The sequence below is a fragment of the Dermacentor andersoni genome, chromosome 2 (genome assembly GCF_023375885.2).
Source record: "Dermacentor andersoni chromosome 2, qqDerAnde1_hic_scaffold, whole genome shotgun sequence".
Lineage (NCBI taxonomy): Eukaryota > Metazoa > Arthropoda > Arachnida > Ixodida > Ixodidae > Dermacentor > Dermacentor andersoni.
Window position 1 is genome coordinate 228,939,262 of NC_092815.1, and position 27,772 is coordinate 228,967,033.

A 27,772-nucleotide genomic window follows, 5' to 3' on the forward strand; every position below is an offset into this window, starting at 1 on the left:
GCTCATAGCAAAGCATCCCATAACTCTGAATTTTCTTTTTCATTCTTCCAGCCTGCTCACCAGCGTTTTTGTTGCGGTTGCCCTCAGTATGCTTAATATTCTGGGGCGACTCCATCACCTCGCACGTCGCTAACTGTTGTTATTCAATCGGAAGTGCAGCATTACAGATTCTGCTTTGAGCCCTGAAAAAATTAGTGCCAAGTATACTCGTGGTATTGCAGGTGATGAGCGTTAGCTTGTCAACATTGAGTTTCTTTTTTAAGTTTTCAGGCGAAAGCCTTTAGATCTGTTTCAAGGTCGAGTTGTAAACTGGAAGTATCACGTGACCCAAGAAGGCCAGAGGTGACCCAAGGCATGTCCACCCCTGTATAAGAGAATGATTACCCAAGTTAATTATTGAATCATTAGTGATTGACGTAAGGTGGATTAGGGAGGATTAGGGTTGATTAGTGTATTGAGGTAGATTAAGGTGGATTAGAGCGCATTAAGAAGGATTAAGATGCATGAATAAAGATTTAGGTGGGTGGAGGAGGGTTAAGGCGGATTATGGTGGATTAAGGTGAAGGGTTGGTGAAATGATATTAAGACCGATTAGGGTGGATTAGGGTGCATGAACAATGATTAGGGAGGATTGAGGTGGATAAAGGATGATTAAGGTCGATTAATGTGGATTAAGGTGTATTAGAGTTGATAAAGGAGGATTAAGACCGATTAGGATGGAGTAGGGTAGATTAAGGTGGATTAGGACTATGGAGCTGGATTAAGTTGTATAGAGGTGGATTAGGGTGTATTAAGGTAGATTGGGGCTATTAAGCAGGATTAAGTTGGATTAAGGTGCATGAGTAAGGATTAAGGTGGATGAAGGGGATAAACGCAGATTATGGTGGATTAAGGTTGATAAAGGAGGATTAAGACCGCATAGGGTAAGCTAAGGTGCATTAGGTGCGATGTACGTTGATTAGGTTGTACTAGGGTGGATTGGGAGTATGAAGCTGGATTAAGGTGGATGAAGGAGCATTAGGTGGATTAGGGTGGACTAAGGGGAATTAGGGTTAAATGAGTATTAAGACCGATTAGTCTACCATAACCCTCCTAATGCACATTAATCCACCGAATCCACATTCATCGACGTTAATCCTCCTTCATTCACTTTATTACATCATATTCCACGAAAGTCCTCCTTAATGTACCATAATCCACCTTCATCGACCTTTATCTACTCTAACCCTCCTTCATGCACTTTAATTCTCCTTAATCAATCCTAATGCTTCCTCATTCTCGTTAATCCACCCTAATCCACTATAATCGTCCTTAATTCACCTTAATCCACCTGAATCCACATTCATCTACCTTAGTCCACCCTAATCCTCATAATGCACCTTAATCCTTCTTAACCAACCCTTATCCTTCTTCATGCACTTTAATCCACCCTAATCCACTGTAATCGTACTTAATGCACCTCAACGCACCTTCATCGACCTAATCCAACATAGTCCTCCTTTATGCGCCTTAATACACCTTCATTCACCCTATTGCACCTTCATCGACTTTAATCCACCTTAACCCTCCTTAACACACCCGAATTAATCGTAATCCAATCAGTAATCAATCATTACTTTGCTAATCATTATTCATCTCTTATACGCGGTTGCACATGCTTTGGTTCGCTTCCCGCCTTCCTTTGGTCATGTGATATTTTCTGTAGCTCACAACGGGACCTTGAAACAGAGGTCTAAGGCTTTCGCTTAATAAGCCACACACAAAAAGATGTGTCACAAACAATACTAGATCAGACGCACGAAGTAAAGCATCTGATCATGTGGCAGAAAAATTGTCTGGCGTATAGAACTCACCTCAAAGCTCCCTTTATATCGGTATACCCCGTTCATACGGCTTTAAGAAAAAAACCAACCTCCTCATAAACGTTGCCTCCAGCATTATCGATGCTGTTATTAGCAGTTTTCAAAAAACATTGGAGGACGCTTAAGCTTCGCCTTCAAGAGTGGAACGCGACAGCGTTCCCGTCGACCCGCCAAGGAGTGTAAGACAATGGGCTACGGCGCAGCGACTACGCGCACGCATCGGACGCGGTGAGCGTCGAGCAACCCACTGAGCCACGAGTAGGTGGTGGTGGTACAAACTTTATTTAGTGAAGGCCAAAAAAAAAAGAAAGGAAATTAAGATGCCGCCGTTCCGTGGGTGGCCTTCAGGCTGCTGGTCGTGGCCACCAGATCATGCCTGGCGGCGACTTCCGCTGCCCAGATCGTTAGCCGTAGCTGGACATCCGGCTCCGAGCTGGCCAAAGCAGCCTCCCACAGCTGCGGACTAGATACATGCCAAGAGGCAGGGGGTGAGTGTTTAGGGCACGAGTACAGAATATGAGCATAGTCTGCTCGTGGGTGACTGCAGAGCGTGCATTCAGGTGAAAAGGCACCGGGGTGAATAAGGGCAAGTCGGGCAGGAGAGAGGAAAGTGTGGGCCTGTAAATGGCGCCACGTGCTCTGTTGGAGCTTAGACAGGGATTTGTGTGGGGGAGGGAGGGATAGGCGAGAGTTGCGGTAATGAAGGGTGATGTCATGGAAGGTGAGGAGGGAGTCACGCGTGTCCATCCCGGAGTGGAGGGGGCGAGCTCGGTCTGTCATCTCGCGAGCGATGGAATTTGCCGCCTCGTTGCCAGGGTGCCCCGCGTGAGCCGGAACCCAGAGGAGTTGGATACGACGAGAAGGGGGAGGGGAGTGCTCAAGGATGCTGAGCGCGGAGGAGGAGATGCGACCCTTCGCAAAGTTGTGGACTGCAGCTTTGGAGTCGCTGAGTATGAAACGGGCTGGGGTAGTGGCAATGGCGAGCGCAATAGCTGCTTCCTCTGCGGCAGTGGAGGTGGGGGCAGGTATAGTGGCAATGGTCAGGGGAGAAAGTGTATGGGAAATGGTGGCAAGGGCGTAGGCGGGGTGGGAATTGTATGGCGCCGCATCGACATACACAGCGTTAGACTGTGTGTCGTATTGGCGCCAGAGGTTAGAGGCACGGGCAAAGCGGCGGGCGGCGTGATGCTCAGGGTGCATGTTCTTGGGAAGAGGGTTGACAGTGAGCATTGAAGATACAGAGGAGGGTAAGGGGTGGGTTACACAGACAGGGGACACAGGGGTCAAGCGTAGGGAAGAGAGAAGGGCTCTACCAGATGGGGTGCGAGAAAGGCGGTCGAGTTGTGCCGTGCGATGGGCCTCCACAAGCTCTGAAAGAGTATTGTGGACGCCCATTGCAAGCAGACGAGATGTGGGGGTGTAGGTGGGGAGCGCAAGGGCTGACTTGTAGGCTTGGCGGATGAGGCAGTTCACCTTGTCTTCCTCGGCGCGAGAGAGAAAGAGATAGGGGAGGGAGTAGACAAAGCGGCTGAGAACGAACGCCTGGACAAGACGACGGAGGTCGTGCTCACGCATGCCGTGGTGCCGGTTAGCGACACGTCGAATAAGTCTAACGGTCTGGTGGACGGGGGTAGTTAGGCGGGAAAGGACGGCAGTGTGTTTGCCGTTGGATTGGAGAAGGAGACCCGGAATGCGGAGGCAGGAGACAGAAGGGACGGGGTGCGCGTCAATAATGATGCTAAGGGTGGGGGAAGAGGCGGGGGGCGCGCCTCGAGCCGGGAGGAGCAGAAGCTCCGACTTTGACGGGGAGCAGGCCAGCCCGACTGCGCGAGCATGACCGGCAACCACGTCCGCACCCGCCTGGAGGACGGCCTCCATCTCTCCAATATTTCCGGTGGTTACCCAGAGGGTGATATCATCGGCGTAGAAAGCATGGGACAGGTTGGGAATGGCAGCGAGAGTGCGTGCCATGGGGAATAGAGTGATGTTAAAGAGAAGGGGGGAGAGGACAGAACCCTGGGGGGTGCCCTGATTTCCAAGAGTGAAATTTGGAGAAGTCAGAGGGCCGAATGAAATCTCAGCGGTGCGACGGGCAAGGAAAGCCGTGATATAACCGTGGATACGAGGACCCACGTTAAGGGTGGAAAGAGCATCTAGGATGGCGGAATGAAGGACGTTATCAAATGCTTTCGTCATGTCCAGCGCCAAGACCGCACGAGTGCGCTTGGCGTGAAGAGGCTGAAGAACTTCTTCGGAGAGCTGGAGCATGACGTCATGGGTAGAAAGGGAAGGGCGAAAGCCAAACATCGAATCGGGGTAAAGGTGGTTGTCTTCTAGAAAGTTCTGCAAGCGGTCGAGAACAACGTGCTCCATGAGCTTACCGAGACAAGAGGTGAGGGAAATAGGGCGGAGATTTTGGATGTCTATTGGTTTGCCAGGTTTGGGGATGAAAGTTACCTTAGCGTGGGTCCACTCGGAAGGTAGAGTGCTTTCATGCCAATGTTTGTTAAAGAGGTCAGTGATGGCCTCGAGAGATGGGGTGTCCAGATTACGGAGGGCCTTGTTAGAGATTCGGTCGTCCCCCGGTGTGGAGGTGGTGCGGAGCTTATGCAGCGCGGCACGAACCTCACCCAGGGTGATATCTGCGTCGAGCGCAGAATTAGGGTTGCCGGCGTAGGAAGGGAGAGAGGAAGGGGGGTTGGTGCAGAGATAGCGGTCACGAAGAGCAAGAAGAAAGTCGGAATCAGAGAGTGGAGATGAGTGGAGGAGGCGCGTCACGTCCCTGCGGTGCGTGGCCTTGGAATGCGACGGGTCAAGGAGGACACGTAGGAGAACCCACGTATCCCTCAGCCCGAGGCTACCGGCCATGCGCTCGCAGGTCTGGCCCCACTGCTGTCTGGTGAGAGAGGAGCAGTGCTCCTCCATGTCCATTGCCAGGCGAGCAAGGCGGAGGCGCAGCGAGCGGTTGTGTTTCTGGGAAAGCCAGCGGCGGTGCAGGGAGTGATACGCCTCCCAGAGGTGCAGGAGGCGACTATCAGCCGTGTAGGAGTGAGGAGGGGTGGGGACGGTGGAGGTGGCAGAGGAAACATCCTGAAGCAAGTTAGTGGTCCACTGAGAAAGGTCTGAGATGGAGGTGGAGGCTTGTTGCCGCGACTGGCGGAAGCGATCCCAGTCCACCACCTGCACCAGACGCTTGCGGGAGGAAGATAGGGTGGGAAAGGAGAAAGAGACGGACAGGATATTGTGGTCGCTACCGAGAGAGACCCAGGTGTTCGTCCACACCGCGTCCGGGATATTTTTGCAAATGGAAAGGTCCGGATTAGTGTTGCGTTGTACGCTGGAGCCAATGCGGCTGGGTTCCGAGAAATCGTTAAGGACGGTCAACTGTTCGTTCTGCAAGAAGGTCCATAGTGCCAGGCCCTTCCTGCAGTTCTTGGGGTAGCCCCAACTTACGTGATGAGCGTTGAAATCCCCAAGAATTAGGAGCGCGTTCCGGCTCGCGCGTGAGATGGCGTTGCGGAGAAGGAGGAGGAGGGGAGCTGCAGGTGTGCGGGGAGGGCTGTATACATTAAGGACAAAGAGGCTGGCATCTTGCCGCCGCCGGGGAAGGAGTTCCAAGAAGAGGTGAGTGCACTCCGGAACGTCGAGCGGATGCTCGATTGCCATGTAGGCGCGATGAACTAGCGTGGCAACGTTCGGAGGTGAAGGGGAAGCAGGGTGGAAAGCTGTGTAGTCCCGTAGTTTTACTGGGGAGAAGGTTTCTTGAAGGGCGATGATAGCGGGGAGGTCGGAGGGAGGGATGTTCTGGAGGTGGAGCTGCAGCGTGTTCCGCTTTGCGCGGAAGCCGCGGCAGTTCCACTGCCAGAAATTAAGGCGCGGGGGGTGTCTGGCCATCTTGAGGCCTGGGTGCCCCTGCTGTTGCAGGGTGTTTGGGAGATGAAGATGAGGGGAGGAGGGATGAGACATTAATGGTCATCTGGGCAAGATCGGCCTCGAGGGAACTCTGGCGGGCCTCAATTTTGGCCATGCGGTTGTTAATTTGAGCCATCCAGCTCTGCGTGTCCGTACGCAGAGCTGTAATGGCGGCCATGATGCGTCGTTCATGTGCCTCGAGGAACGAGGCCGTGTGGCGGATGACAGCCTCCATCTCCGGGGTGGCGGCAGGTTCGGTAGAGGAGCGCCTCTTATGTGGAGGGCTGCGGGAGGGGGAGGCGGCACGAGAAGAAGCGGCCGAAGAGGAGGCGGACATAGGGGCGGGAGGTGGCGGCGATGGGGTCTGGAGAGCGATGGGTTGTGAGGTTTGGTGAGGGGATGAGGTGGGGAGGTGGGGGCGCGCGAGCAGCGCCTGCAGCTGTTCTTTCAGTAAGGCAATCTCGTTGCTCTGGGCTGCGATTAGAGCTTTGAGCTTTTCTTTTTCGGGGTCGTGTGTGGGAGGCTGCGATCGCCAGCTCACCTGGGAAGCAGTCGATGGGTTGTCTTGCCCCGGTAGCGGTGGAAATGAGACGGAGCGGTGGCGGGGGCTGCGGTCCCGGCTTGATCGGGAGCTGGATCGTTGACGGGGACGCGATGAGCGGTTGTCTTTGGCGGATGGTGTTGACTGCGCTGAGTTGGATGGCGTTGACTTGGCACTAGATGCGAGTGGGGAGGGACGCCCCCGTTCGAAGCGGAGCTTACACGGGCGGGACCCCGTGACATGTGTGCCGCTGCACAAGATGCATTTAGGAGTGCAGTCAGGGGGGTCCCGTGCCGCGTGCACAGCTCCGCAGCGTGGGCAGCGTCCGGACCTGGACTTGGTACATACGTCGGAGCGGTGACCATGGCTCCAACAATTGAAACAAGCTTCAGCCTTGGGGCGGAAGGGGTGACAGATGAACAGGCCGCAGTTGAACACCACGGTGCGAGGGAGTTCTTTCGTGCCGACGAAGGTGATCAGGATGGACCGGGTGCGACCCATCTGCCTTGCGTCGGCGATGGCGTAAGTGCTGCTGGGATTCATAGCCTGCAGGTCCTCGATAATCTCCTCTTGGTTTTGATTGTCCACGGCGTTGTAGATTATGCCGCGGAGGGCGTTGTCAGGTGCGGCCACATAAGCGCGCAGTGGGTACAGCTGGGTGGCGAGATGCAACTCAGAGGTTCGCACATACTGTCGGGTGCGTTGCTCCGAGGGTGTACTGACGGTGAAAGAGTTGTACGGGTTTATGCGTACGCGGTCCTCGACACGGGCGTCGCCGTACTCAACGCTGGCGCTAGAACACAGTGAGGCAAGGAGGGCCCCATTGGTGGTTGTGCGGAGGTCGAGGCCACCTCCAGGGCGGAAGACGATCTTGTAGTCTTCCGCTGGGAGTCGAGGCAGCGGGACGTGGCGGCGTAGGCGGTGAGTCTTCAGCGATGGCGGGGGTGCCATGGCGGACTTGAGGTGGGCGTTCGTGGCTGAAAGGGCTTCCTTTGGATGGGCCGCACGGTGGGCTTGGAGCATTCGGGACCAGCGAGGGACGTCATCAAATTCTTGTTGGGAGATGAGTGTACCGTCGACTATACTTTTCATATCGGCGGCTTCGAGACGAGGGGAGCGAGTGCAGGCGCAGCGGACGCCGGTGCGACGCTAGGTGCAGCTGCGCGCTGCGGGCGAGGTGGCGTTGCGCCGAGCGTTGGGCTTAGCTCGGCGGCCCCGTGGCTGGTCAAAGATGAGGTCCTGGTGAAACGTTGGTCGGCGGGTCCGGGCAGATGAGGTGTCAGGAAGGTCCTTACACCTCCGGGTGCTCGGTAGCAGAAACTGGAGAATATCCCGGGCGAGATGCCAGAACCAGGAGCAGAAATCGCGGAGCCCATGCGAGGCACGTCCGAAGAACGCCGGGCGTGGGTTGCGTCCATCGAGCCACGAGTACGATGCTTCAAAGCGGTACAAAAGCGCCTCTAGTGAATGCGGTGTTGCCTTAGAAACGAGCTGTTTCTGCGTAGTCGCTGCGCCGTAGCCCATTGTCTTACACCCCTTGGCGGGTCGACGGAACGCTGTCGCGTTCCACTCTTGAAGGCGAAGCAGAGTAACGCATGAGTTGTTTCTTCGTCTAGCCGAACCAAATATAGCCAAGCAACAGCAGTTCACCAGGCTAAACAGTGGTTCAACAACTAAAATAAAGGCTAGTATGCTTCGCATCCTGGGCTGAACCTTAGCTAAGCCACAGCCATGTTTTCTGTGCCACGCCTGATTCTGCAACTTCACTAACCCGCCCAGTTTTCCATTCCACCCGCAGTGCTTTTTCTTTGTGTCACCGTTCTACAAACGTACTAACAGCTGAAAAATTACCGTCCGTGTTTATGTATTATCTCAGTAATTGGCGATGGGAAAACTGCGCGAACAACCTTCATGGGTAGGCATGATACGCTTTTTTTTCTGGAAAGCATGGGCGTTGCAAGTGTCCTATATGCAGATTTTTGCAGTACGTGTTTATTACACAAAGGGGTGCCCAATAGGTATGACTTAGTTCCTTAAGTGACGTAATTGTACTGCTAAAGGGGCCCTAAAGGCAAATACTAAGTCGACGTGGACTGTTTAAATATCTTTCCAGAAACTTCGCAACGCTTGTTCCGTGCCAAGAAAAGACTTGGTTAACGAGTAAATTGTATCTGAAGGGTCCGAATACCTTTTCCGAAATTCAAATCTCCCGCCACCCAACCCGGGGAGTGGTGACGTTGCATACACCATCAAGGCCCTTTGCTGTCATCGGTGAGCAACACGGCGCCCGACAGACGGCGCCACCGAGCCAAGACAGACCAAGTAAGAGGTGATTGGAGGATTGGTGGAAGTAGGGGAACGACAAAAAACGGAGACGTACAAAAGCACAGTCCGCAATAGGGGATCAGAAAATTCGGTTGTGGGAGTTCATCGTGTTTTTTTTTTTTATTGTTTGACCTAGGTAGGACATTATGCAGTATAGCAAGAGCTTGGTGGCGCAACCCACTGCCCCATTCTAAAGGGGACGCTCATAACATCCATCCATCTATCAAGAGCGGTTGAGTCGCTGCTGCAGCTGCTTTTTGGTCAAGTGGTGAAGACCGTTCGGGCATCCCGCGGCATCACATGGAAGTTGAATTCACTGCTACTTGCAGTTTGTGCTGGTTTCGCGAGCCAGCAAAACCACTGCAGCACTACGCGATCAGGAATGTACTGAAACGTGAAAGCGTGGGCGGCGCATAGTCCAGTGAAAACGAAACCTTTCCACCGGCCGGGTCGTTGTCAACAGTAATTTCAATTAGTTGTTTTCTGAACATGAAATGGAACTGGACATGCAGCATTTTATTTAATCTTATAATATAATACGAGGGTGTTTTTGCAACCAGTAGTTGAGTACAAGTGGCGGAAGTTAACTGAGGAGTGCTTTCGTCATCGGACAAGTGCTTGAATGTCCCGGGGGAGTCGTTAATCATGTCCTGCATTTACCTCGATTTCTCGATTATTAATGCTCCGTTGGCGATAACATTGACGCCTTAGAGATTCTCGAGCACTAATCTGTCCCTTTAGCTTTACTTAGTATTCGCTTTTAGTGTCCCTTGCTAAGCATTGCATTTGTGGTGAAAGAAAAGTCGTGTTGTTGGTTTATTTCACCTCGTCTTTGATTGAAGAATAGGCCCTTCTGAGAATGTTTTGTATGTGCTGCTGCAAAATCTAACTACCTTCTGCTCCCCCTTGCCACCGTTACTAAATTTGTGGCCAAGTGCAAAATAATGTGATAATTTGTATTTCCGTTTTTAGTGCAATGTTATTTTTGTTCTGTCATGTCCTTTTCATTTTGTTCTGTAGTAATGAACATGTAACGCATTTTATATACTTTTGTGCGGGTTTATAATTAAGTTCCTGTGTTCTTTCTTGGTATTGCTGTCAATAAAACTATATTAGCATTTTATTGAATTTTTTATGTATTTTGCAAGTCAATGTTATTGCCATTACCAGTGAATTTTCCCTTTCTTTAGTTGTCATGAATATGTCAAACGTGTCGTCCAGTTTTGTGCAATAGCTCCATGAGTATATCGGAAGCTTTCAGTGTGCATATCAGACGCTCTTCTATACTTTGGTATTAAGGGCATAATAGAAAAATCTTTTATCTGTGTGTACATGAAGAGGCCTTCGCATTTTCTCGAGTTTTATTTTTTTATTTCACTGTCTGTGAACTTTTCTGTTGTTTAGTAGTCATGTACATGTCATGGCACTGCCACTTTTGTTTATTTTCTCAGCGTGTATCATACCAAGTTATGAATTTGTTTTCGGAAACGAAAGTCAATAAAACGAGGTCAAATATCAGGGGCCCTATAACGTAAAACTATTCCAATATGTTTCTATTCCAATCTCCTGACGTCAAATTTGCGTAACCACCGACGCAAGCACCGGACGGTCACCCGCAGGGTTGTCTGAACAGACCGATCAAACGCTCTTCTCGTTCATAGGAGGTCACTTTTGTTTGCTTGAAAAACGAATAACATTGCCTACACTGAGCGGCTTGTCGTACCTAATTGGCTGACAAGAGGCGAGGAGAACGCTCAAGTGGAGAGGGATTGACTGGGGCAGAGCCAGTGCACTGAAAATCGATAACCGGATCAAGAGGGCGGTGCCGGCGTCTGCGATTGGTCGGCTTTCTCTTACTTAGCTTGTGGTGGCTGGTCGAAAATCATGGCGGCATGCAACGGAAGCTTAAGAATGACGCTAAAACTGACCCTCAGCAAAGAAGAGTTGGCAGAATGAGGTGGTAAACGTGCCGATAGGGCTCGAAAACGTTACACGGCCATGAAAGAAGTTTTATTATACGTAAATACATCCATGCACTCCGGCAGGTGCGAGTAGCCAGCGTCTCAGCGATCGGCGGCAGCCATCTTTTATTCCTTTCGGAACGGGGCAGCCTGCGGCTATTCGAAAGAAAATTCAGTTTTGTTCGGCATATTAATGCATCTTTATCGCGTACACGTCACTTTGACGCGGTGAGCTTGTGAGGTTTTGTGACGTCGCGTTACAGGCTGGTAAAGTGGGTGCAGCCCGAAAGCTTTTTACCAATAGCCGAGGGCTAATGGCGAAAAGGGATCGAACCAGAAATAACTGTTTTTCTTTTTTCTGTCAAATCATGCATAATCAGTGTGTACACATCATATCAAATGGGGAGGTAAAGCGGTTTTCGTGACGTCGCGTCACAGACAGGTGAATTGGGCGTGGTCAAAAAAAGTTTTTGACCAATCGTGGAGGGCTGATAGCAGAATTGGAATGGAAAAGTTTGGAATAGTTTTACGTTATAGCGCCCCTGTTGTGTGGGAAGTGGAATTTATATACGTTCTGGCCTATTCAAAGTACGGACAAGACCGCGTGCGTGCCAACTCACAAAGGGCACTCGGCGTACCACTCGCCAGTTCACAAATAATGCCTGGGGTAGCGCACACGCGTGATAAAGAATATAGGTGCGGCGGACAGGCAAATAGAAAGCAAAAGTAAAGGCTTGCGCGGAAGGGTGGAGAAGAGCGGAGTGGGTCGGCATAATAAAAACAAAAAAAAGACAGAAGGAAAGGAGGCGCCCCACGGCTGCTGTTCCTATTGCCATGACAATGTAAACAATCGTGTGCGCCGCCATTTTGTTATAGCATCGCCCTCCTGTTAGGGCCCTAACTGAAGGGGACGTTGGAGCTAGCGTCAAAAGAGCGCCTGCTTCAAAACAGCCAATGGCAGCCACGCGAAGATTCACCCCTGGGCATCAGCGACACAGCGTCTTGCAGACGTCGCAACCTACCGCTGCCACTACTTTAAACGTTGACGTCCGTCACCCCGTATGTCCTCCGAACGTAGTTCGCAGTGGGTGCTCTTCGATTTGTCGCCCCGGACTGACTCAGGACTTTCCGAGTAGCTGCGTACACCAACGCTCATTGGCTATTTCTGTTGTTTTCTTGACCGTGTTAAGAACGGCCAGCTGAAGTGCAAGTTTTGCCAGCCAGTTGCGACAGCGGCGGCAACATTCTTGGAACGCCACCGTTTCGCTCTAGCCTCGTCGCCATTGTGACTAAACTCGCTCGGTGGACCAACTATTGTTACTGAACCCGCCATCGCCAACCTGATCTGCTATGAGCGGGGGAGTTGCCGCGGGAACGTCTATGGCGACCCCTTCCCACGCGCCGACCAAGACGCAAGACAATGGGCAGCTGGCGGGCGCGCTGCGGGGGTCAGCTCGGGAAATAAAATGCCCCTACGGTGCCTGGACGTCTCGTCTTGGTGTCTGGTCGTCTCACCTACGGTGCCTGGTCGAACGTTTCCGTCACCTTCGGATCAATTAAGGACCGAGTGCTTATAAACCGCTGTTGTGCGGCTGCTAAGTGCACTTTCTCAAGCAGTCATGTTAGACTGAGACACTTTCTCAAGCAGTCATGTTAGACTGAGGTACTTTTTCAAGCAGTCATGTTAGACTGATGTACTTTTCTCTCGCAGTCATGCTAGACTGATGAACTGCATGTAGATACTGTAAATAAACCCATATTCCTCGTTCTCAATGAGAAGCGGTCCTTCCCTTCATCAACGTACTCAGCGTGGATAAGTTGGACGACGGCATGGGCCAGCTACCTTCTAATTCATGCGGGACTCCAATCTTGACAACGGGTTACGATCGATGGGATTGAGCCCCCAATCCTAACAACTGGCTGACAGCGGTGAGATGGACTTATCGACGTGGTGCTGTGTCCGCAGTAAGTGCTTGGTTCTTGCTTTGGCTCTCTAGGCTTCATTTTGTGGTTGTTCTGTTTAGAACTGTAGGGAAGCTAGATTGTTGATTGTTAGCTAGGTTGTGTTTTCCTAGGTAGATTTAGCGAGCAGGACCAAGGCAGTAAAGCAGCAATCATGGAATTAAAGAAACTGCTGAGAGACGAATTGTTGATTGTTGGTGAGGAACTGGGCCTAGATGTACGCAAGGAATGCTAAAATCGGAATTATAGGAGCTAATTTCCGAACAGGCCACTGAGGAAGAAATTGAAATGGGGTTGGAACTTCTGAAGAAAAAAGAGAAACGGGAAAGAGAAAGAGAAGAATGGGACAGCGAAGAACGGGACAGAGAAGAACGGGAAAGAGAGAAAGAGGAACGCGACAAAGATCGCGAGTTAAGGAAAATGCAACTTGAACTTGAAAGCAAACTTTTGGAGTTGTCTCAAGGAGGTGAAGGGGCTCTGGGACGATCAAGTGAGGCAGAACCATACCGCATGGACAGGCTATTAAAGCCATTTGAGGTCGGGACCGACATAGGCTTGTTGCAGTTCGGCCTCCTCCTTAAGAGAAAGCTTTAGCTCAGGTGCTCCTATCTAAATACATGTAGTACCAGAATTAGTTTTTCTTGGAGCCCACTGCACGAAATTTGGCGAGGTTTGTTGCATTTAAAAGACAAAACTTAAATTCTAGTGACTGTTTGTTTCGAATTCCTTATTTAGGTTGTGAATTCTTTATTTAAAAATTAGCAAACAATTTCACATTTCCAAAAAAGCGAAACTATCAAGTGTCAAACTCTAACTCAACCATACAAAATGATATCACAAATCTGTGAAGTGCACCTAATAAGTGCATCTACAGCGGACAAAGTTGATATGTTACAAATGAATCTCAAACAAATTTAGTACTACGGAAATACGGCTTTTGCAGAACCCTTGTACACAACGTAACCAATTCACGTAAGATATAAACTGACATACCAAATTTGTCCGCTTTGACTGTTACAGTAGATGCCGTTTGCATAACTGCGATATCTGTTCTTGATACGAACCTATTAGTTTGTAAACATCGTGCTTCTAATTTTTTTTTGAACTTTCGAATTTTTCAAAATATTTTAAACAAAATTCAGGCCCTAAATCGAAATTCCGCTTCCAACAGGCACTAGAATTTAACTTTCCCTCTCAAATGCAATAACTCCCATTATAAGCGATCCAGGGGTTATCTCAGAAAAGCGTTTCTGCGTTTTACATGTATCTGAATAGATCACGCCGAAGTTGGGCCCGAGCTAAAGCTTCCTCTTAAACAATTTGTCGAGGGATCAAATACAGGAATAATAGCTGCATTGGCATTGCCAAAGATGTTGCAAGCGAATTCTTGAGCGCTACGCACTGTCAGAGCAAGTAAAATATATAGTTTTTTTTATAAAAGAATATACTCCTATGTGCCGAAAATTGTGCCCAAAGTAACTGCTATCAATACTTCCATGTTTTTGTCTATTCAATAAGTAAAAAAAATATCACACCAACTTTAGAACTATATCAGTTCGAAACCATCAAAGTATTGCATACCGCTGATATGAAAAATGTAAAGGTCATGAAATGAACAAGTTGAGGACAAATATGTTAATAAAACTTTGTCATTCAAGAACCTTGTTTACATTCTTGCACACATGCAACGGCTAGTGAAAAATCTCAATGATGCTGTCATTTACTCCAATGCATTACGCAGGAGCAGCTGTCACCGGTCCTGTATCGTGAGTAATTGCACCGAATTTATAGTCGCAACTGAGAGCACACATAAAAAGCAGGAGTTCTGCAAAATATGCGAGGGCGAGTCAAATGAAAGTGATCCAATGGGAGTATATGACAAACGGAGCACTTTATTTAAAAGTGGTCTCCATGAGCAATCAGATATTTCTCCCACTGACTACCGAGTCGCGTGATTCCCGTCTCATAAAACTCCTTGGGTTGCTGCTCCAAAAAGTCTGCAACTGACTCTTTCACGTCATCGTCAGACAAGAATCTGGTTGCCTGGTGCTGTTTTTTTCAGTTGCCCCAAAATGTGGAAGTCGCAAGGCGGCAGATCTGAGCTGTATGGCGGATATTGCAGCGTTTCCCACTTTAACTTCGCCAGTTTTATATTAACCACATCGGCGACGTGGGGACGGGCATTGTCGTGGAACAAGATGACCCCATTCATCAATTTTCCACGTCGTTTGTTCTTGATTGCGACTCGTAGCCTGTCCCGCGTTTCACAATATCGGAAAGAATTGATAGTCTCTCAAGATTTAGCAAATTATATCAGTAATGGTCCCTGACGATCGAAAAAAAAAAGTCAGCAACACCTTTCCAGCGGAAATGACGGCCTTTGCTTTCTTTGGGGGCGGTGAATTCGAATGTTTCCACTATAAGCTTTGCCGTCGTGTTTCAGGCTCGTAGTAGTGGCACCATGGTTCGTCCCCGATCACAAATGCAGACAAGAAGTGGTCACCCTCATTGTGATACCGGATCAGATGAGTCAAGGCAGTGCAGAACCTTCTTCTGGCGGTGGTTCAAAATCTTGGGCATCCATTGCTCAAACAAGAGCCGATGACCGAGATGTTAATGAATTACGGTGTTAACCGAACCGCGACTGATGTCCACACGCTCTGCCAGTTCATCGATGTTTATGCTCCGTTCTTGTCTCATCAGCTCATCAACTTTTGCACTTGTTTTGAGGGTGATTGCACGATGGCTTTGGCCCGGTCTTGCATTGTCTTTGCAACTTTCACGTCCGTTTTCAACCATTTGCTCCAATGCTTCACAGTGGCCAATGAAATGCAATGTTCAACGTACACGGCAGCCATACGGCGAATAATTTCCTTTTGGGCAACACCTTCAGCTGTCAAAGCATTCACGGCACCCCGCTTCTCAACTTCTGAAGTGTCCATTACGTCACGAAACCATGTTCAATCCAGTGTATGAGAGCATTAAAGAACATTTATCCTTATACCTACTTGTCACTTTCGTAAATGAGGGATGCCTGTGTGCTACGCGCATGCCTCGCAGATAATGAACCGAACCATTATTGCGTGGAATGGGTAGACACACTTTCATTTGACTCGCCCTAGTACATTAGAAATGCGAAGATACGATGGAATATACAAATGCGAAGATACAGATTGATAAAGGGCAAAAAAATGTCACTGGAAACAAAGTTCGCTGCAAGTATACACAAAACCTCGCAACAAGATATTTAAGTATACGTATAAGTCTCCAATAAATCTAAGTATCTAAGAAAAAGTCGCTGTATATAATGCATCAAACAAGGCAAATAAGCATGTTGCGCAATCACAGATTCACGGAATCCTAGATCCCGCCTCCATTCCATCCACTCCCCCCGATGTATCGCGTGCGACAGAAGGTGGCGCACTTCCTCCCCGCTTTTCTCCTTTGCGCACACAAGACTGAGCCACCATCGTCGGCCCACCCATGCCACCACCCCCCTATGCTTTCACTCGCACATACAGTAGGCGGCGCGCGGTCCCGGTGTTATCACCTTTGGACTTTATACGGAACGTGAGGGCGACGGCGACGGCAGGAATGCGCCCGTAGCGTCCGCATAATGCAATAATATAATAAGAGTATCCGGCAAGTGAAGCTCCCGTGGCCCATGCTTTCCTTCCCGCAAAAGAAGTAACGAAATCGAATTTTCACCATGCGACAATTCGCTGCGCCATAACAATGTCTTTTTTTTTCCTTCTGTGGGGCGGGACACCGAAATGAAGAAACGTAAACTATCTCCACAATCTAATGCCTGCTTTGGGCCCCTAATGTAGCTACCGAAGGAATATCGAAGAAAACGTGAGATGTTTGGTCCACCGAGAACAATGCGCATATACTGCTCGGTGTCCTACACCGGCTAGACAATACTGTCCGGAGATGTTGCTCTCAAGGGAACGCGGTTGAATCCGTCGAGTCCACCCAGTGATGGCGGCGAGTGACCATTGTTCTCTTTTCTCGTCTGCTAGCCAGAAGGCGTACAAAACTCTGCTAGGCGAAAAACCACTCGGCCAGGTAAAACCGAACGCGCACCGAACTGCGCCGCGCGGTGGTCGGGGCAGCATGAGAAAAACGCATGCGCTCTGGCTGGCTCTGGCAGCCCGCGGGTAGGGTAGCGAGAACGAAAAAAATTGAAGAGGCTCAATGTGTCTTCGTGAATAAAAGTCAAAGTAGAAAACATAAATAAGAACGCAGCTACCTTTGCCGGCTTTAGTGCCTTGACATGGATGCTTTGGAGTAGGTGAAAAAAATGTTTGATATTTTTTGTGTGAGATGGCGGCACAAATGAACCACCTCAACACTTCGTCTCATCGGACCTCGCTGCGTGCTTTGTCAACTTGTCTGATAGTGTTTTGATTTGGCTTGCCTTGTTGTATGTTCCGATGTACGACTTTAAAAATGTCAATACACCTTAGGCATCAAATGTTTATGGCAGCATTAAACCAACAAAGTTCCGCAATTGAAAATCGAAACCACGACTTTGGAAATGCCAATGCACGTTTCACATCAAAACTTTATGAGAACTTTATACCCATAAATATTCGGAATTGACATCCATGCGCTCTATAGATTCCGCGGCCTCCGCGAGATGCCGCGGCGAGCCCGTTCGCCATCAAAACGCCCTTGAAACTTTGTGCTCGGATGGGGCTGCTTGCGTTATGCAACACCTGGTGCATGGACGTTGTCGCAAAATCATGCCCGAGTTCGCAATGTTCGCGGTGAAATGTTTTTTCGAGCGTGAAAAAGACATTCTAGACAAAATTCAGAATGATTTCCGGCGCCGGGGGTTGCTTTGGTAGGCGGTGCATGGACAGCACGAAAAAATTCCGGGGGGGGGGGGGGGGCTTAAGCCCCATAGGCCCCCCCCCTCCTGGCTACGCCCCTGTTGGCAGCGGAGCAAAAGAAGGATGACTGCTTAGCTAAATTATACCACACAGCTAAAGAAGGCATTGCTAGGCACAACGTGACGATACAACAGAGAGCAGGATTGTTGCATCGGCACTACAGAGATCGAAAGGGCAGGATTCTAGATCAATTAGTCGTACCTAATAAGTACAGGGAGGTCCTTTTGAGTCTCTGTCATGGAAATGGGTAGTCCGGCCACCTAGGCATAAACAAATCAAAGGAAAGATTGCTTATGCAATACTACTGGCCTGGCTGTTTCAAAGCCGTAGAAAACTTTGTAAGATCATGCGACGCCTGCCAGCGCTCGGGTAAACCAGGAGAGACATGGAAAGCTTTACTGAAGGTAGTGCCCTTAATAACAGAGGCTTTCAGACGACTTGTAATAGACACGGTAGGGCCTCTTCCAAAAAGAAAATCGGGCTACAGGTACTTGTTTACCATGCTGTGCCCGGCTACAAAGTTTCCAGAAGCAATCCCTCTGAAAGAGCTCAGCTCCACCGAAGTAGTAGACGCGCTTTTGACAGCGTTTGCACGAGTTGGGTTTCCAGCCGAAATTCAGGCGGATCAAGGGTCAGTATGCACCAGCGCACTGACTTCCACATTCTTGCAAAAGTGCGGGGTAAAGTTAATACACAGTTCCGTCTATCACCCTCAGTCAAACAGTGTAGAGAGGTGGCATTCAGTGCTAAAGCGAGTTTTGCGTGCGCTCTGTTACGAGCACCAGGAGGACTGGGAGAACTGTCTGCCGGCAACTTTGCTTTGCGAACGGTTCCACATGAAGCGACAGTGATCTCGCCAGCAGAACTAGTGTATGGGAGGACACTCCGTTCTCCACTAAGAATGTTAAGAGAGCTGTGGGAGGTAAGAGGAGAGAGTCCTACAGTTGTTTAATACGTGCTAAATCTGCTGGAACGGCTAAGCGCAACCCAAGAACTAGTCGGAATGAACATGGGAGTAGCTCAAAAGAACGCCAAATTCTATTACGACAAGAATGCGAGGCTTCGTACGTTCAACGCCGGAGATCAGGTACTGATCCTCAAACCTTCAAGAAAGAACAAGCTTGAAGTTCACTGGGACGGGCCCGTTAAAGTGTTGCACAAACTTTCAGATACTAACTATGCTCTGAAAATGCCCGGTCGCAGGAAGGAGGTGAGGATATATCACTGCAATTTGATGAAGCCGTATATAGAGCGGAGGGGAGTCGTTACCTATACCATCAAAGAGCAGGGTGACGCTAGTACCAAGTTTAAGGAGTATAGGGCGACCTGCAACTCTGAAATCGGCCTAGAAGAAGTAGTAAAACATTCTGTAAGCTCGCACGCTCTTAGACCCTAGCATCTAAATGAGCTAAAAGGGGTGTTAGGGGAATATCTCGACAGATTCAGCGATCGGCCGGGTAGAACCAAACTAATAACGCATGAAATAGAGCTGACCTCGGCCGAACCCGTAAGATCAAAGCCTTACAGGGTGTCTCCAAGACAGAGAGAAATAATGGAGGCAGAGATAAAGCGCGTGCTAGAGTTGGGAGTTATTGAGCCCGCTGAGACTGACTACACGTCACCGCTAATACTGGTAGAAACCCCTAACAAGGGCCCTCGTCCGTGTTTTGACTACAGGAAGTTAAATGCCATCCCTAGGGATCAGCTGTACCCGATACCCAACATTGAGGAACGAATTGAAAGAGTTAGCGCTGCTAAATACATTTCAACCATAGATCTCGTGCGGGGGTACTGGCAAGTTCCCCTTTCAGAAAGTTCCAGCCGCTATGCCGCATTCATCTCATCTGTAGGCACTTTTCGCCCTCTCGCACTCAGCTTCGGGCTGAAGAACGTGCCGTTTAGCTTCTCTAAGTTAATGGATATTGTCCTACAAGACTTGCAGGAGTTCGCCTTGTCATATCTGGATGACGTGGCAATTTTTTCGGACAGCTGGGAACAACACGTATCGCACCTCAAACAGGTGTTCTCACGATTGTGGGAAGCCGGCTTAACGATGAAAGCGGAAAAGTGTAGATTTGGTTGTTCACAGGTTACGTATCTGGGCCATGTTGTCGGCCAGGGCACGAGACGGCTGGCCGAGCTGAAAAAAGCTACGATTGGAGAATTTTCTGAGCCGCGCACGAAAACAGACCTTCGTTCATTTTTGGGACTTGTGGGGTACTATCAACGGTAATATTCCGAATTACTCGCAAATGGCAAGTCCATTAACGGACGCCCTCCGAAAGGGAGCACCGAGTAACGTACACTGGGATAAGGACAAAGAGAACGCTTTCCAAAGTTTGAAAACGCTATTGGTTTCTCGTCCTGTGCTTCGCGCGCCAGACTACACAAAGGAATTCATAGTTCAATGCGACGCAAGCGACAGAGGTATGGGCGTGGTACTTAGTCAGGTCGGCGACGATAACGAGGAGCACCCTATCCTCTATGCCAGCCGTAAACTAACTGTAAGAGAGGAAGCCTACTGCGCTTCAGAGAAGGAATGCGCTTGTTTAGTTTGGGCCGCCCAGAAGTTGTCGTGTTACTTGTACGGAGTGAAGTTCATCTTCGAGACCGACCACTGTCCTCTAACATGGGTCAATCAAATCTCACACAAAAAAGGCCGCTTGCTCCAATGGAGTGTCACTCTCCAAGAGTACAACTTCTCCGTTAGATATAAGAAGGGAACGTTGCATAGCAATGCGGATGGTTTGAGCAGGCTAATTTGAATTCTGCGTTTAAGGGTCCCGGCAAAACTTTAGGGTTAATATTGTTAATTTTGTTAAGCCAAGAAGATACCCTCGCATTCAGCAGGCTTCCCTCCATGATTGCTGAATTTGTCAGCACGAAATTGCTTCAGAAATTTGCATAGCGAAATGCAGCATTTTTTGTTTCTGCACTCATGTTTTCTTTGAAGCCTAGCGGGTCGAAAGTCAGAGCCAAGGTGCGTCATCTCGGCGCAGAGTCGTGTTGTAGGGTTCGTTTTGCAGTTGCCTGTCCTTGTTGGATGTTTTGGGGCGGTGACATCATTACAAAAGTGGTCGCTGCGAGCCAAAGCAACACACCCTGGCCACCAGCCGTTCTCTTCCTGCCCAGCAGTTGTCAGCGCTGGACAGTCGAGAGTTTCCGGGCCATGGAGGCGCTGTTAAGAACGGCCAGCTGAAGTGCAAGTTTTGCCAGCCAGTTGCGACAGCGGCGGCAACTTTCCTGGAACGCCACCGCAAACCTCTAGCCACGGCGTCACTAAGTCGACTGTGGGTGAAGAACAATACGCGCGTCCTCAACTATCCGTCGCTGGAGCCGAGTTTGACGAAGCAGGCTTTGTGCCTTAACCCGCCACCGTGGACCTGATCTGCTATGAGCGGGGGAGTTGCCGCGGGAACATCTACGGAGACCTCTTCCCACCCGCCTACCAAGACGCAAGACAAGGGGCAGCCGGCGGGCGCGCTGCGGGGGTCAGCTCGAGAAATAAAATGCCCCTACGGTGCCTGGTCGTCTCGTCTTGGTGCCTGGTCGTCTCACCTACGGTGCCTGGTCAACCTGTCTACGGTGCCTGGTCGAACGTTTCCGTCACCTTCGGATCAATTAAGGACCGAGTGTTTATAAACCGCTGTTGTGCAGCTGCTCAGTACACCTTCTCAAGCGGTCATGTTAGACTGAAACACTTTCTCAAGTAGTCATGTTAGACTGAGGTACTTTTTCAAGCAGTCATGTTAGACTGATGTACTTTTCTCTCGCAGTCATGCTAGACTGATGAACTGCATGTAGATACTGTAAATAAACCCATATTCCTCGTTCTCGATGAGAAGCAGTCCTTCCCTTCATCAACGTCCTCAGCGTGGATAAGTTGGACGACGGCATAGGCCAGCTACCTTCTAATTCATGCCGGACTTCAATCTTGACAACGGGTTACGAGCGATGGGATTGAGCCCCCAATCCTAACAACCGTCACTATCACGTGACAATAATGCTATGCCGGCCCGGCCCGCGGTGGAGCTGAAGCAGGCGTGAAGCGTTCCCCCTACGTGGGCCGATACCGAATATAGTGCATTACGGGGCCGACCCTCGGCGGAGGGGAAGCGGGCTTTGAGCACTCCCCATACATGGGCCGATCCCAAAGATTGTGCAACACTGGGCCGACCGGCGGCGGAGGTGAATTTCGCCATTAAAGGGCCTACATACACAGCTTCACTGGTCACCCTTCTTCAAAGACTTGAAGGGCACTGAATTTTTTATTTATTTCCTTTTCTTGCTTATGTTACCCTACAGTATTTTTGGTTTGTTTTTTAATGTATTCATGTGCCAGCACTGGGACCTTAGGGTTGTTCCTGGGCGCGGTAAGTAAATAAATTATTGATCGAATGAGTATTATACAGTAAACATGGCGGGTAAGACGGTTGCAACTGCCTAATTACTCCTGCATTTAACAGCTATCAAAATTGTAGAAACAGGTGGATTTCATATCCCGTTAATAATGAAGCCGAAGACTGCACACTTTAGCGTTGAAGCTTTGCAACGTGTTTTTCGTATTCACTGAATGTAACGTTCCAGATCACTTGGGGAACTAGACTGCAAATTATTTTAACCTTGACGTTTCACAGATACTTTCGTAACTATCGCGCATTAGCTGCCGATTCCTCAGTGCACCGCGACCTGCTTTAGCATGGCCTCTCGCAGTGGTCATTGAGATTTCGTTAGAGGTGCGTAGAAGTCGTCACTACTCGTTAGATCGCAATAAATGCAACGCCACCACGTTAAAATTAAACTACGCAACAAGTTAGCACTTCGTAGAAACCCACCCACATAGTGAAGCTCATTATTTTGCAAGAAAAATCGCACTGACCCACGTGCTGCAAACACAGTCGACCTTTCCGGATTTCGCATGTAATTCCTACCATGTAGGAATTCGCCTAGTTTAAGGTATCACTCAACGTGAACTCCAAAGGCATTTCTCTCCACTAAGGCTTCGTAGTCTGTAGCGAAAGTCCTTCTGGCGCCCACACAAAATTAGTGAGTGCGCTCGTCGAACCCTAGGCGTGGCAACGACTAAACGGTTTTATTATAGCACTTCGATTCCTTGGCGCGTCCCACTCAAATGGTTATGACCCGCTATACAAATACAAACATTGTATGTTTCAATGGGAAATGCTCGCATGAAAGCATTGCTGCAGTGCCGTATATCTTTAACGTCCGGCAGATTTAGTGCACTTGCCCTATTTTGTTCTTAGATTAGGAGTTCATCTGCAAGTCACTGAAGAGAAGGTTCTGCATAAATAAGATCGAAGTTGTCGGCAGCAACAGCAGCCGAATATTTGTGAATGATCATCACTTGACGGCGCAGAATAATGTATTTTTTGGTAAATACAGGCCCTGAAAAAAAAATCCAACTGGAGTGAAATTCTTGTCTGGGCTAGTTGGTGCATTCGTGAACACATACCAGGGCAGCGCGAGAAAACAAGGACGACGAAAGGTACGTCCAATATACGCATACCTTTCTTCGTCCTTGTACTTTCGCGCCGGCCTTTTAAGTGTTCGATTATAACTGGAAGCACTTGTGTACCGACAATTCACAAATCAAAGCGAGTAAGGCAAATGAGAGCCATGTTTGCTGTATTGACGAGCAATTTCGTTTTTCTGTATACAGCCAATAGACACGATTCCGACCTTTAATTTTCATTATGTTCCACCGTGGCTTTTTACTTGATATCTATTCTAAATAAGCTTCCGTCGCGCGACTGTCATTTCATTTTTCATTTCTACACCCGAGGCCTCCACAAATATTTGTATCACTATGAATTTTTTTTAAAGAATAATCAACACATTTAAAATATCATGTGTTTCTGAAACATGGCTTATAATTTTTGTGCTTTGGGTCGTACGTTCCTGAGTATTCACACAGGCAGACGAGTAACAACGGCGAAGCAGCCCTATGTCTCACCTAACATTGCCTAGAAATGTTGACATGACCTGTAGCTAAATATTACAAAGTGTAAATCAGCATTTGTAGAGTTTCATTTTTCCTCCCCTTTGTACACAACACGAAGACCCTAACCTTCGGCTGTGTTTATCGCTCACATTCATCACTTGCTGACTTCCGCACCGCCCTTGAAAAAATATCGTTCGAGAAAAGCTACGAAATAACTATGCGCGATATCAGCATTGGTCTTATTGATACCACTTGAAGTAATTGTGCTAGTTATTCAAGCACCTTTCACTGTTTTCGTTATGAATGTGTAATTACTCTTCGTAGCGGTGCGCTCACAGCGCCGAAGGTGCGATGATTGACCATATTATACCACCGAACAAACCCACTGAAACCATTAATTCCTAACATTCACGATTGCCGGTCACTAGGCTATCGTAATACGCTTGCAAATCATGCCAACCTTAGGAAACACTTCTTACTACAGCGTCGTACTTGACTCCAACGAAATTGTTTTTTTTTATTGCGATAGCAATTGTATGCACACTGCAAGCACGTTTCCGCCGTCGGCGTCGCCATCCCCGTTAACTTCCGTATAGAGTCCACGGGCGATAGCACCATCGCGGCGCGCCCTACGCTGCGTGGGCGACTGAAGGGGTGAGAGGAAAGGCGACGATCGCCCCTCAAACTACTATCCTTAGTTCGTACAGCTATCCACTAATTTGCTATCACAATCGGTGCTTCGCCGTTTGGGGGAAGCTGCGGTTTTTGGAACCGCCTAATGCTTGCTGTGCCTGGAAACTTCTGGTGAATTGTAAATGATTATTCGCTTATTGCTGTAAGCTATCAAGATTTTATTTATTGTTGAAGGTCACATAAGTACTGCTAATCAGAGGCAGAAAATGTACAGAGCACTGGAAACTCCGGCGTTCCTGCTTTAGTTATGCGCTCCTTAAATGTGCGGCACTGTACTAGTTGGTAACGAGCGTTTTAGCGCGAGACGGGACGAGAAACAAGGCACACACAACACGAGCACTGCATGTTGTGTGCAGCGGTCGATCTGTGGCCGCCGTGTTAGCTTTGCAGCTATGGCATTGCTAGAGGTCGTGGATTTGTCCTTGTTTCTTGCGCTGTTTTACACTACAAGAAGCTTTTATAGGTGTAGGTATTATTGAACATTTAAGAACAGACGCAATGAGTTAATTCTTCCAAATTTCTCCCGACGGACTCGTCGCGTGAAGGCGAGCGCCAGTGGGCCACATCCTCACGCCCAGAAGGCGTCTTGTAGCACGTACCTGTGGGTCCCGCGGCATGAGAGCCCTCTGGTCAAGGTAGGCGGGCTTTCTGGTCGGTACAATCGGCACCTGGCGGCTGCTATTGAACGTCGACGGCACGAGCGTGCCGGTGGTAGACGCCAGGTAGGAGGCCGGCGCCGCGAGCCTTCCCATGGCACCGAAACCCCTGCGCGCCATTTGAGCCCCGAGGTCGCTGTAGCTGTCGGTGGTGGAGCTGTCCGTGAGATACTCTTCCTCGGTGTAAGTTCGCGACATGTGGCGAAGCACCGGTGCCGACGCCGTGTATGTCGACAACGGGTTCAGCAGCGGTGACGTGTTCGCCACCATGGGGGAGGCGACCGTGGGTTGGTAGGCGGTACTGCCCATGGTCGCATAGTAATTGCACGGGTTGTTGTAGACAATGTACTGCGGCGGGGACACGAGCACTGGTGTCGAGGACTGGTACGTGCTCACCCCGGAGACAAACTGTGGTTGCGGCTGCTCCACAAACACGGGCGCGTAGTCCTGCAGTTGCGACGAGTACTCCTCGACCGTCGTCGCCACCACGGCGCCGAACACGGTGTCGCCTTCGTACGCCCACTCCTGTGGAGCGCAGCTGACCGGCGTTTGGTACGATATCAGTGCTGGTTCTTCCAGGAACATTTCTTGCTCATAAACAGGCGCTACTCGTGGTATGTCGCAGTCCGTCCCTTGCTGTATAACTACCTGGGTCTGCCTCACTGAAGCAACTTGTGGCAACGGGGACACTGACGGCGGCGGTATAATCGGAGGAGCTATGTACGCGCCAGTCTCGTACGTCTGATAAGAAGGCACGTGAGAAATGTAAGTTTGGTCCGTAGCCCGTGAGATCAGGCTCTGTTGCGAGATCACAGCCGAGGACGGCGTGACGACACCCGCCTGATACTGCGGCGTCGTATCAACGATCTGAGTGGCGCTCAACACTCGCTGGACGGGCGTCATTAGTTCGGTTGAGGCGGAAACGACAGGTGTCGCGCAAGTACTTATGATAGCCGGGGCTGACAAGTTGTGGGTAGCTACCAGCATATCCTCGGCCAGTAGGGGCTGAACGTCCGGTACCACCTGGAGTGAAAAGTAAAACCGGGTCCTGCTGAAATGTGGCGATGCTCTTGGTTTCTGTTTGCACACACTTCAATTAGCTCATCCGTCGGATCATGGGTTTAATAAAACATGGATAATAAAAGGGACACCACAGCTTCAATACCTCCGGGCATGTGAACAGTGGCGTAGCTAGGCCCATAGGTCTTCTGTCACCCCTCCCCCCCCGCTCCTGGTGTAGCCCGCGGAAAGAGGGGTGTCTTCAGACGTATATGACACCCCCACGTTTAAGCTACACGCGGGGAACATTTTTTCACTCTTGGCGATGGACGTGCCCAAGACAGCGTAGGGATCTCTCGGATATCGGTTGGGTGCACGCCTATTGCAAGTTTCACCGTTAATTGGATCGTGGGTGTGGCATTCTACTATTCTCTCACCTGAAAAAAGAAACAAGAAAACAAGACACGATATTGTTCCGCGCGCGCACGCGCACAAAATCTATACTGGCTGCTGGAACTATGCTGATAAGCTCGTCACGTCTTTTCTGGCAGTGTGAACTTTAGGAAGGACTGCGAATAGACGAAACAAAAAAGGAAATAACGGAGAAGAACTCTGCGTGACAAACTGAACCGACCCGCATTGTGAATGACAGAGTAGCCAAAGGTTTCTTTCTTTTTTTCATGGGCATCGTAGTGGCGCTGCTGGTATGGCGCCGGTAGTGCCAATGACATGCAAGCTCAACTATATACGGGCACCTAAAATCTCCTTAATATAAATTTAAAGAAATAAAGCTATAAACGTGCACAGTGAGATAGCGTTGAGCACGCACACTGAAATGCCTGAGAAACTTACACAAGTGAACGCATGTTGTACTGCAAGTTTCCGTAATCGTCTGAAAAAAATCTTAAGAAGCAAATTAGCGTGATGAGATCCCGCACTTGCTTATACAGAAAAGCGAGTGCCATTAACACTTTTGACTGTTTTTGGAATGAACACGTGTGAACGTTTTATTTTTTATGACATAAAACAGCCACGTACCTGATTAGAAGCAAATTTCAAAGGTTAAACAGATATAGACGACAAAATCAAGATTCATAGAGGCGTTGTAGGAACACGATGTGACACACAATAACTTTGGATGCATCCACTGCGTCCTGAATAGAAGTTCTGGAGAATGTGATGAACTCGTTGACAAGAACCTATCAAGAAGCAAATGGATCGCTTAGAGTGTACAGCTGCCTCTTGAACCTAAATGGCCGAACTCAGGAAACTGCTCCACATTACATAATTTTACATAATAGTCAGGCTACAGCGTACGCGTCCGATACTATTAGCAACTTTCGAGCATTGCTGCGACCTGAAGTACACGTAAACACCTTTATATTGGTCACACTATGAATTAACGTAACTGCGTTGTCGGGAACAGTGCTTCCCTTTCTAAAGATTGCCTAACGCCATAAGGGGCCGATTAGGATGCACTAAAGTGTTTTGTCATACCGCAAAAAAATCGCTAAGCAAAATTTTAGACATATGGTAGCATATATAGAGCATCACAAATATAAGTCGAAGGGAATCAGCGAGAAATTTAGAATGGCTTTATAAATGGATTTCAAAGCAGCCTGTATAAGAACAAGTAGCCCACATGCAAATACTACGGAGACCTAGATATGAGTTTCTTTTCTTTTTCAAGTGTTCCGTATAAATAGAAACACCTAGCATATTTTCATATTAAATTAGCTTCACGTTATATTACTTGTTGCTGCACTAGCATTGCGTAATGCTTTCGGTCCTTTTAGGATAGATGAATGGAATACAATAAAATAAAAATATACTACGGCGTTTGTTTAAAACAATGACGAAGTGCTTAGTGGAGTTTTTTTTGTCAGACTTTTCTGAAGCCAAATCAGTCGGGAGAAACGTTTCGATAAAATGTTCGGCGCAATTTCTGCAGCCATGCAGCCAAGTACAGATATGCTCTAGATCAAAGAAATTATCCCACTT

General features: G+C 49.0%; 1 protein-coding gene across 1 annotated transcript in view; it reads right to left on the reverse strand.

Annotated features, from left to right (window-relative positions):
* LOC126539820 (uncharacterized) overlaps positions 1 to 27,772 on the reverse strand; it is a 71,210-nt gene that overhangs the window by 27,817 nt on the left and 15,621 nt on the right. Inside the window, exon 3 of the mRNA XM_055075751.2 lies at positions 24,716 to 25,795. Within this exon, the coding sequence (XP_054931726.1) occupies positions 24,716 to 25,795 (1,080 nt within the window). The remainder of the gene's footprint in view (positions 1 to 24,715; positions 25,796 to 27,772) is intronic.